This window comes from Gavialis gangeticus, unplaced genomic scaffold, assembly GCF_001723915.1.
Source record: "Gavialis gangeticus isolate Ggan-Ray unplaced genomic scaffold, GavGan_comp1, whole genome shotgun sequence".
Lineage (NCBI taxonomy): Eukaryota > Metazoa > Chordata > Crocodylia > Gavialidae > Gavialis > Gavialis gangeticus.
The window spans coordinates 214189684-214200326 of NW_017729032.1; the positions used below are offsets into that span (position 1 = coordinate 214189684).

General features: G+C 40.5%; 1 protein-coding gene across 1 annotated transcript in view; it reads right to left on the reverse strand.

Annotated features, from left to right (window-relative positions):
* The window catches only part of MORC3 (MORC family CW-type zinc finger 3), a 77290-nt gene that overhangs the window by 51667 nt on the left and 14980 nt on the right, over nt 1-10643 (reverse strand). The window contains exons 2-5 of the mRNA XM_019524999.1: nt 9233-9305; nt 8419-8551; nt 4579-4793; nt 3397-3544 (exon numbers count right to left, since the gene is read on the reverse strand). Coding sequence (XP_019380544.1) covers nt 3397-3544; nt 4579-4793; nt 8419-8551; nt 9233-9305 — 569 coding nt within the window. The remainder of the gene's footprint in view (nt 1-3396; nt 3545-4578; nt 4794-8418; nt 8552-9232; nt 9306-10643) is intronic.

Consider the following 10643-nt stretch of genomic DNA (forward strand, 5'->3'; position numbering starts at 1 on the left):
GATTTCTTCCTGGCTGCCTTTCCAATGACAGCGCCTGTGGGGTGGGCCTAGAAACTGCATAAAAGCCTCTGTTTGGAGGAGTGCTGTGCCTTTTCCTAGCTTGTTCCCTCTCACGAACTGCATGAGAAAGGAACCCTCAGACTCAAACATTTCAGCTTGCTTGCTTTACTCAGTAGTTGAACTTGCCTGCTCCTTTTTGTTGTTAGAAAGGATTGGGTAGGATTTAGCTTATCTTAGCTTAGCTATTCAATTACTATTCAATTCATTTCTTTGAATTTATATTTGCTCTTTTTTTATGTGGAAACTTTGAAAAAAGAAAGCTGTTTTTTCCCTGCCAGTATGATCCATCACTGTGCAGGGAGGCACACAGATTGCATGCACGCACACATGCACGCAATATAAAGAAGAAAAATCAGATATTCATAGGCGAAGAAGACAGACAGACAGACAGCACTCAATTTTTACATAACTCAACACTGAAGCAAACAAATCAGAGAAGAGGCCATTGCACACACGCAACAGAGGGAATAAAACACAAAATACAAAAGGACTGACACACACACACAGACCTTTTGCAGCACAGGAAAGATCAATATGAAACGTGGTGGAAAGGCAGGTGCCAGGTCTTCTGGCAGGGGAGGGAGATTGGGTAGGGGGGAGAGCTAGAGCTGCAACCGCCCCTCTCCTCTCCCCCTCTCCCAAAACACAGCTGCAGGGGAAGTGCAGTTCATTGGCACAGCTCTGAAAAGTGGTTTGCATTGTAATTTGTTTCTTCAGGATCAGGCCTAAGACAGGAGGCGAAGTGTTTTTTTTGTGAGGAATGTGCCCCCGCAGGTAGTTGGGTTTTGTTGTCTTTGATAGATTCTGGTGTGCAGGTTGTGGGGGTACTACAGATAGTTGGCAGGTTTTGTGTTTTGAGCTGTAGAAAGTTGGCTTCAGTTCTGGTGACGAGGTTAGGTGCTTGTTTGAATGTACAAATCACTTTTCAGAGCTGGGCCTATGAACTGCACTTCATCAGACTCCTAGGTAGTAGGTACAGAAACTCATCGACTCAATATACACAGTGGAATTCTGGCAAACTGTGACCTAATGGATATCTGACACCCCAGGCACCTGTGCACTTTTACCTGCACTGCTACATCCCCTTTCCCCACTACATCCTACCCCAGCCTGTCCCTCACCCCGATGCCTCCATTTCCATTTTCACTGACTGGCTGTCTTGCCTGCATTGTGGGCCAGGCCAGCCTCTAGCTTCTTTACTATTCCTTCCATCCAGGACCAACTGCAGGTACTTCCTCAGCCTTACAAAGGGGTTTTTAACCCTAAAGCTTCCAAAGATACATTTTTTAAGTACTCCTTTTTTTTCACAATACACATAGACATAAAAACACAAGATAAGCCATCTCACACCATGAGTAACATCATATGTCCAACACAACACAACACAACATTTTTACTTCTTGCTGTCAATTGCTTTATAAAAAGAAAGGCTTTGTGACAGTTCCATTTGGGTACCTTTGAGCCAGCTAAGTTATTTTACCTGTTGTCACGTAAAGTGGTGGACCGGGCGTGAGGCTGTAGGGGAGGAGGAAGCCTCACTGGGGCACACTGCTGTGCAGAGGCCCCAGTGCCAGGAAAGGCGCACCTTAACCACCCCCCCCCACGAGTTTTGCCTGCCAGGAGCTTGCGGTGCAGGGCTCCAGAAGACAGACTCCCCCATCGAGAGAGACACAGCTGCCAGGCTTCAGGGCTTGGCAGGGCCCAGCACCCAGGCCTGCACTAGATTCCACCCCGTGTGCCTCAACACAGACATGGTCACCCAAGCACCCACCTAAATCATGAGTTTTGCCTATCAGCAGCTTGAGGTGCAGTTCTTCCCAAACCCCTGCACCTATCTTCTTGAAATTTGGCATGCTTCGTGACCTCACCAGGGGCCACCACTCCTGCAGTTTTCACCTTCCCCCGTGGTGTAACATATAGATATGACATGAGTTTTGCTTTCAAGAATTTGGGGTGCAGGTTCCCCCAAACCCCTACACCTATCTTCTTGAAACTTGGCAGTCTTCATGCTCTCAGCAGAGGCTACCATCCCTGCACGTTTCACCCAAACCATAGACAAAACAACAAAGTTATAGATATTTCATTGATCTCCCATTATAGCCTATGGCTGGATCTCTGAGGCAGCTCCAAAGCTTTGGAGCCGCTTTGGCTGGATTGAAGTGGCAAACCAATCCAGAGATCTGGATCGGATTGCTGACATCTGAAGCAGCCGGATCTGAAGCCGGATCGAATACCTGCCTACTTGCACAGGCCTACTGGTGAGATCCTAGGACTTCTACAGCTAAATATACTGGACTTTACTTTGATTTAGGCTCATTTAATAGTGAATAGTTGTAGTAAATAAAGCCTTTCTGTCATTTATTGAACAAGCTGTAGTGTCAATCCTTTATACAGTAGTCCTGAATCCCATTTCATCACTTGACACCAGTTCTTAGCTTTTATTCTTTTTTGACTACAGAGAAAAATTACAGAGAAATTCTTCTGGTGCAAAGGACTCAGAAAGACCATAACAGGTCAGAATCCTTTTGACCTTATGGATTCTTACTTGAAATCTCTGGGTTTATTTTGAGAGTCATGTTTGCGCCTAACAGTGGTAATATTGTGCAGCACCTTGTAACATCCTTGAAAGAATTCCAAGTTACTCGGGTTGAGAATCACTAGATTAGACTGTGGAACACACACACACACACGATTCTGGAATACTTCAAATCACGTTGTGTGAAAACCCCATTATTTACAACATTTAAAACTATTGGGTAAACCACTTGAGAACATACAGTAAGGTACAAGTGTACAGAGAGAGGCAGGTGCATGTGGTAAGATGGCTTTATAGGTTTGCTTTAAATTCAATTAATTTATGTAAATATGACTTTGAGACTTTGGACTCAGCCCTAGCAAATATATGGAAAAATTCCAATTAGATGTACAAGTGTGTCAACATCACAAATTAGAACTATACTTGGAAAATCCCAGGTCTGTTGGGTAGAGCACCGTACCACCCCAAGAAAATGTAGGTAATGTATTATGCTGTGCCAAAAAGCAACCTAATTTCCCTTTAAATATTAAAATAAATTAGATATAGCAGGATGCGTCATTTATTCTCTTTGTCTTTGGCTATTTATTTGCTCTGTTATGGCAATTTAGGGGTACAAGTTATGGCCCTCCAGTCCAACAGCCTATGTTCAGCAGAATTGTTATTAGCTCCATGCTCATCAGCTTTGTAGACTTATGCAGTTGTTCTATCAACAGTTCTAAAGACTATAAGCCTACTAAAGTAGTGCATACCAAATATGGATTGCAAGTGCACAAATCAGCAAATGCTGGACTTAATCTTACCTTCTTAGGTTCCAAATGATAATTCGTGTTCCTTTTTTCCCCAGGATAGCATCAAGCTCTGCCAGTAACTTATCTTCAGAAGAGAACAAAGAATGTGTCAGAAGGGCTTTCAGGTTGCCTCTGGATTCTCCTGGGTTAATTATCTGACGTAAAAACTAAGTTAAAGAATTAAACAGTATCTACAATTTTAAATAATTTTTAACACAAACTTCTTCAACAGAGCTAATGTATGCCTGGGGTCTTATCTCATTTGTCTCAAAGTTGTTGCAAGCTTGATGTTTATATGCAACCATATAATTATAACCTCTTTCCTTCTTTTTTGTAAGCAGGATAAGTATGGCTACAACATTTCCATCTTTTGTAAGAGCATGAATAACTGGGGGAGGGTGGGTGTACAGTTGCACTTCTCCACCTACCCCCTTTGAGTCCTAGTTCAAACAAAGTTTAAAAATAACAACCTGGCAATGGCAGCAGTGTCTCTATTCAGGCAGCAGTGATGGACTCACTTGACTTCATGGCTCATTATAATCCACCTGATTCCTTCTAAACTCTTCATTCAGTTGGTCTTAATGACCCTCTCTCCTTTTTAACAATTTCATTGTTCCATTAATTAAGGTAGTCTTTCTTCTGTAATTTTATTGCTTGTTAACTGCTCCTGGTAATATAGCTCCTATTTCACAGCCATGTGAATTTTTTTTAAACTAGCTAAAAACATTAAATCAGAAGTAGAAACCTTAATTCTCGTGAACATTAACTTGGGTGTGGAAATAACTTTCAATGAAGCATTGGATGCACTGTCAGGATGCTCACAAAGGCTAGATTTTGTTTTAGAAATCTGAAGAAAGAGATGTATATTTAATTCTAATAACAGGACTAAAGATGCAACATATTTTGATTATTTTTGCCTAGTTTGCTGTGTTTTTATACATAATACATGGTATAGCAAATTAACTCACATTCCAATAAAAGTTACATTTGTTTTTGCTTCAATTTTAACTGAATAATATAGCCCTGGAGCTCTAGTAAAACTTCTAGTTTATTTTTAACAACAGAAAAATATGTGCAATTACCACACCATCTGCACAGCCCTCACTCCCTTTTCAAAATCCTAGATTCATCCAGTTGTTAATATACTATTTTTACATTTGCAAATACAACATTCTGAAACAGTGAAAAGGATATGTTGCCTGTCGAATGATACTATAGGAACCATGACATGCTCGGCTTTTATAGCTTCCAGGTAGGTCTGAGATAACAGGCCAACACACATAGACTCTCCATTTTTGGTGAAAACAATTGCATCTTTTCCCAGGCGCATGGATCCTGATTTGAATCCATTTCCATACAGCCCTACTGGAACGCGGCCGTTGACTGCAACTTTGTCACTGAATCCAAAACTGAAACACATTATAAAAAAATGTGCAAGTGTAAAACAACCATAGAAGACCAATATCAACACAGATTTAAACAGATGGAGTTAATCTCAATTTTTGAGAGCAATGGTTGCAGCACAAAGAAAATGTGAATTTGCTTTACAGGTAGACAAAGCCAAAGATTATTAATGCTATATTGCTAAGATGCTTTGCAGTGTGTGAGCTACTGCTATCTTTAAATATGCATAACTAAGGGTTTGGCAACCTACAGCACCAGTGCCACACTGAACTCATGAAGAGGTTTGATCTGGCAGCACACAGTTAAACTGGACCTTCTTCCCAACCCCCTCAGGCAGCCTCTCTACTGTTCTCTTGAGCCTGTGCTTATTTTACTGCAGGGGGTCCAGATATTTTCAGAAAGAGCAAATGCAAGTTGCTTAAGCTTTTCAGGGGTGGAGATCTGCAGCCTGTACAAGGGATTGGTCACAAGCTCTGGCCTGCAGGGTCAGAAGTTGCCAACCCCTAGTCTAAGGAATACCATTTGTATGAAATTATGCAATGAGTGCTCCTAAATATTTCTAAGTATCTGATGGCAGTGGGTCTCAACTGTGGTGGTGCAATGCTAGCACCACAACCACCACCTCGTTGGGGTAAAACTGCCCTGCATATGTCTGTTCTCAGGAGGTGCGCTGAAGCTGAATTGAGAAGCAGCTGCAGCAGAAAGGTATGCTAGCCTGCAGCCCTTTCTGTTGCAAGTCTTTGCTGTTCAGCTCTGACATGTGTCCTGAACATGGAGGTAGGTGTACAGGGCAGTTCTACCTGGTGGCAGCAATAGTCAGGAAATAAACGCTGCTGCCACCAGGTAGAACTGCACAGTGCCCCTCCATGTTCAAGAGAAATGCTGGAGCCCAACTCAGAAGAGCTGCAATATAAATGGTATGCCTGTCTGCGTAACTAATGCAGGCAGGTATGCCTTTCTGTTGGACTCACTTCTCAGCTTGACTCTGATGAGCCTCCTGAAAACAAAGGTAGGTGGAACAGTTTCATCTGTAGGGCCCAACTGGGAAGGGCTACGGCAAGAGCACAGAATTCTGACATAACTGCTTCCTGACCTGGCTCTGCAGGAAGTGCACAGCATGGTTCCACCTGGCCATTGTAGCAGTGGGGTAAATATAATATAAATTATGTTCTAGTCAATTACTAATGTATTATAATTACAATGTTCATATTATAATATGCATAACGCATCTAAAGAAAGTTTTTTAAAATGAGGTGCTGCTAAATTCTGAAAAGTTTGAGGGGTGTGTTGAGTCCCAAAAGGTTGAGAATCACTATCCTGAATTCATAAAGAGAGAATGAGACTTAGGTGAACACTTTTTCCACATCTTTAAAATGTGTTTACAATAATGTACAAACTGAAGCAAACTTTCCATTGTAAAAGTGATACCATTATATCCAACATGAAAGGAGTTGGATATCTGTAGTTGCACACAGAATTTAGCATGCAAGCCCTATGCCTAGAAACAATACATTAAAGGAAATTACATTAAAAATGTTGATTCATTCATGCAATGTCTACCTTATGATTACATTTTTATCCTAGTTAATATTAACTTTCATAGATCCACAAGAGTGAGGATTTTGTATTAGGTTGTGAACAGAAGTCCTGGCAGACTGTTTACTCATTCTAAGCTGGCTCCAAAAATCAGAATACTCCTTTGTGCTAGGGATAGGAGCTTACTGGAAAGAAAGGGCTAAATGTATGATCCTACTGATGCCTAACTAGTACCAGAATGATTAGAGCTTGCGGAGTATCTGGAATCCTTTGTTGAAAGCTAGATAAACAGGCGGAAACTATCTACAGAAAGTTGATCAATGTATGGAAAATTCTGTAACAAAACACTTTGCTGAAATATTGGAATACTGGATAGGTGTGTCAAGCTGGCTCCACTGAAATGCTACAGCATGAAAACAAACTGAAAAATTGGTATAGTTTTTTTTATGTTGCTAATTGATTATATTTGTGATTAACAATACATTCATGGAATTTGAGCAGTTTGGTTTCCTAACCATTTCCATGTAGATAAAGGACTAAGAGTCAAGAAAATATATTTAACTTCATTACAGCTACTCTTAATTCCCTTAATTTTTGCACAATATTTTTTACTATGAATAATCTGACAAGTTTGAATTATATTACCTTTCACATTTATCAATAATGAAAGGCATACTTACACTTATATTTAGGATCTTCAAGGGTGACCCTTAGCCAGCCTGAGCCAGGTGAACTGCCTCTTCCTACCTCTATCTTATCTTGAGGCCTGCACCAAAGCTATTCACATGGTACTTCCTGTACCTCCTGAAGAACCCTACTAGGAATCAGCCTACAGGACATTTTATTTTTTGTGCTGGACATGAAGGAGGTTGTAAAAGGTCAAAATCCTGGAACAGAAAGTTGCAAACACCGCAGACAGCAATGGGCTAGAAGGCAAACTTAACCTGAAGTGCGGAAGAGTTTCTAGAGTCAGTTGCTGGGGTTAAGTTTGAGGACTTTCAGTGTAAATCGTTGTTGAATAAATTAGATGTCCTGTACCCCTGATACTGCCTTGCTAAGCCTTCAGCAGACTCTTGACTCAGCAGGTGTCAGCTTTGTGCAGGCCTCCCTCCTCCTCCCCTCCACTTCTTAGTTTAATGAGGCCTCAGCTTCTATCCAAGTTCCCCAGTTCCCTCTCCCTTCCTAGAAGGTGACCAGGTTCAGCAGGGCTGCCAAAAATATAACGAGCAGGGAGTTTCCACGTCCCTGAAGATCACATCTGAAAATGATACGTCATGTGACATATCTTCCAAGACGACAGGGTGGTCTGGAGGGAGGTTTAACAATGAAGGGATAACTAACTGGCACACATACCAAAGTAGTGAAATAGGGTATATATTAGGGCTGTGCGAAGCTTCGGTATCTAATTAGATTCGGAGGACATTCAGCCCGATTTGGGGGCCAAATCTCCAAATCTGAATCGAACTGAGACACCCATTAAAAGGTCCAAACTGAATCAGAAGCCTGTGAATAGATTCAGAGATTCAGGTGGTCCCCGCTCACTGTCACTGGGAGCTGGACCCAGGCTCCATGCCAGTAAGTAGGGGGTGGGGGGGCTGGAGGAGAGGAAGGGGATCATGGGGGGACCCCCCTGCCCAGTCTCATCCCCGCCAGCTCCCCCAGCCTTCCCCATGGCTGCCCCGCAGTAAAGCAAGTGGCCACAGGGTAAGCGGATGCTTGTAATGGCTGAACTGGTTGGTGCAAATAGCAGTCAACACAGCTCTGCAGCTGATGGTCATGCCCAGTTGAGCTCCAGATTCCATGGCAGGCCCTGCCCACTGCTAGCCATACCCTCAGGCTGAAAAAAGCAGCTCCACAGCTGTATGAGCCTCCATCTCCTATAGCCAAAGCCTACACTACACTAGGGTTCTAATTTTCACGCTCACTAAATTCACTAACAGATTTTTTAAAAGAAATGAACTGAACAATATAATGTGATATACAAATGGATTAATAATAATCATCATCATCTTTGGAACAGATGCTCAGAAGGGACCCCTAGGGTGAAATCCAGTTGTTGCAACTGCTGTTAAATCAAAAAAAAATGTTACCCACCTTAGCATTTTGTGCAACTTCTCTGATGTCATACCATTCCCATTATCAGTAAATGTCAAACATACGCTGTCATTTATTACTGTCTTATCTATCCATATTTGTTTAGCATTCACATCTGGATCATAAGCATTGTCTGGAAATTAGGAAAGCATGAACTTAAAGAACACCAATTAAAAATATCAAAAAGTTCACTCATTTAAATACTCAAGATACTTAATTCAGGTGAGGAGAAATATACCAAGTCCTTTTAGAAATTTAACTGTTGCACGGATTCAGCAGGTCATCCCTATAATATCTCATATTTAATTCTGTACAATTTTTGTAAAACATATTTCAATTGATTATAGTTAAAACTTTGTATGCTTCAGACAATATAAGTGGCTTGCAGGCTTTGCAACTGAAAGTTGAACAAGCTGAGTAAAGGATTTACTTTTTTTTTTTTTTAAGATAAATAATTAAATCTCAAAAACCTTCTTAGTACAGTGTTCAAGACATAAGTTGTACCAGTAAGTTATATAACAAAGGAAACAGGCAGGCCTATGTACAGAAAAGCCATAATATATATCATTAAGACCACATGTAAGGAAGTTTTTAAATATAATACCAAAGTATCGCACTAAAATGATATTACATGCAAGTTTTCTGGCTATGATCTAAATTTATTATATAAATTTAAATAATTTTCAATTTTTTGCACCTCCTATTAAGCTAATTAATTTAGCTGAATTTAAATTTGCAAGATTAAATTCATTAGGCACAACATAAACTATAACAGAGATATATCAAGTACATAAATAAATGCAGATCCAAATACCTATAAGTTCTGCAATTGCACTGAAAGGCCAGGTGTGACTGGTAGAATTTGTGTGCAAAAACTTTGGACACAGCTGAAACAAAAGAAAAATAAAGCATTAGTGTTAGCTCAATTTGTATATAATGCAACATGAAAGACAGTATTTATTAAATAATATGTATTACAAGTATAATGTGTCAAAAAGTTAAACATGCCAATATGCAAGTACAGATTAAAATAAATGTATAAAAATAAAATACATTATCAACAATATTCTTCAAGGAACAACAAAAAGACCATGACTTAACATTTTGTTCTGCTGTAGTGGAAAACAGTACTACTAAACAGCAGCTCTCAGCCTTTCTGATCTTGTGGCCCTTACTGCAACGGCACTGGCAGTGAGTGATTGGAGGTCCCACCTGACTTCTAGAACTGGAAGTTATCTATCTGGAACCAGGACTGCGGTGTAGTTCGGTGTTAGGGCTGGCTGCCAGGATCTCTAATCCCAAAACAACAGCTCTCTAACCACTTCAGCTAAAATATTTTTTTTTTCCCTTAAGGCTACATAACAAGCTCTTATCCTTAGGCTAGTGGTTCTCAACCTCTTTAGACCTGAGGCACCCCTGGATAGATTTGCAGTACCCCTCAGAAAATGCCAGCTTTTAGTTTTCCCTTTATTTTTTTACTATAGAAACACAATAGAGTAGTTTTTCTGTTGCAAAGAACTCAGAAAGGCATCAACTATGGATTTCTGTTTGAAATGTCTGAGTTTATCTTGTGAATCATGCTTGCAAACTTAACAGTGTTAATATTGCATGGCACCCCACAGCACCCTTGAAACAATCTCAGGGCACCCTAGTTGAGAATCACTGCCTCAGAGACCAACCAACAATGTGAGCATTCAATATACTGGCTTCCTGTGTGCAATTATACCTCAATAAGATGTGGCCTGTGTTGATGAAAACAGCTTATTATTGACATTAATCAAGTACGGCAGTGTGTTTTAAGTAATGATGGATTTTATTTTTCGTAATGTTCTATCCCTCTCAGATGACCAACAGTTATTCTAGAGATGCAGCCATTAGTCCATTTTATGGACAACATAAACATTAGAATGTATCTATGGCAGGGGTGGACAATTATTTTGACTAAAGGGCCACTTAATGAGTTTTGGTGAGCTGTCAAGGGCCACACACAAAATCTTTCAGAAGGTATCATTTTAACAAATTACAGATGAAAAGAACAAATCATACAGAAGATGCTTGATTTTTAACGTAACACTTCATTTAAAAAAATGTTTGTCCTGATTTATGTTTGAGTAGTGCATATTGTGGCAATTGTACAATACCCCAAAATAAAGTATAACTTGTATATTTTGCATAAGGCAGGTGTGGGGGGGGGGGGGGGGGGGGGTGCCCATGCGTTGGGCCTT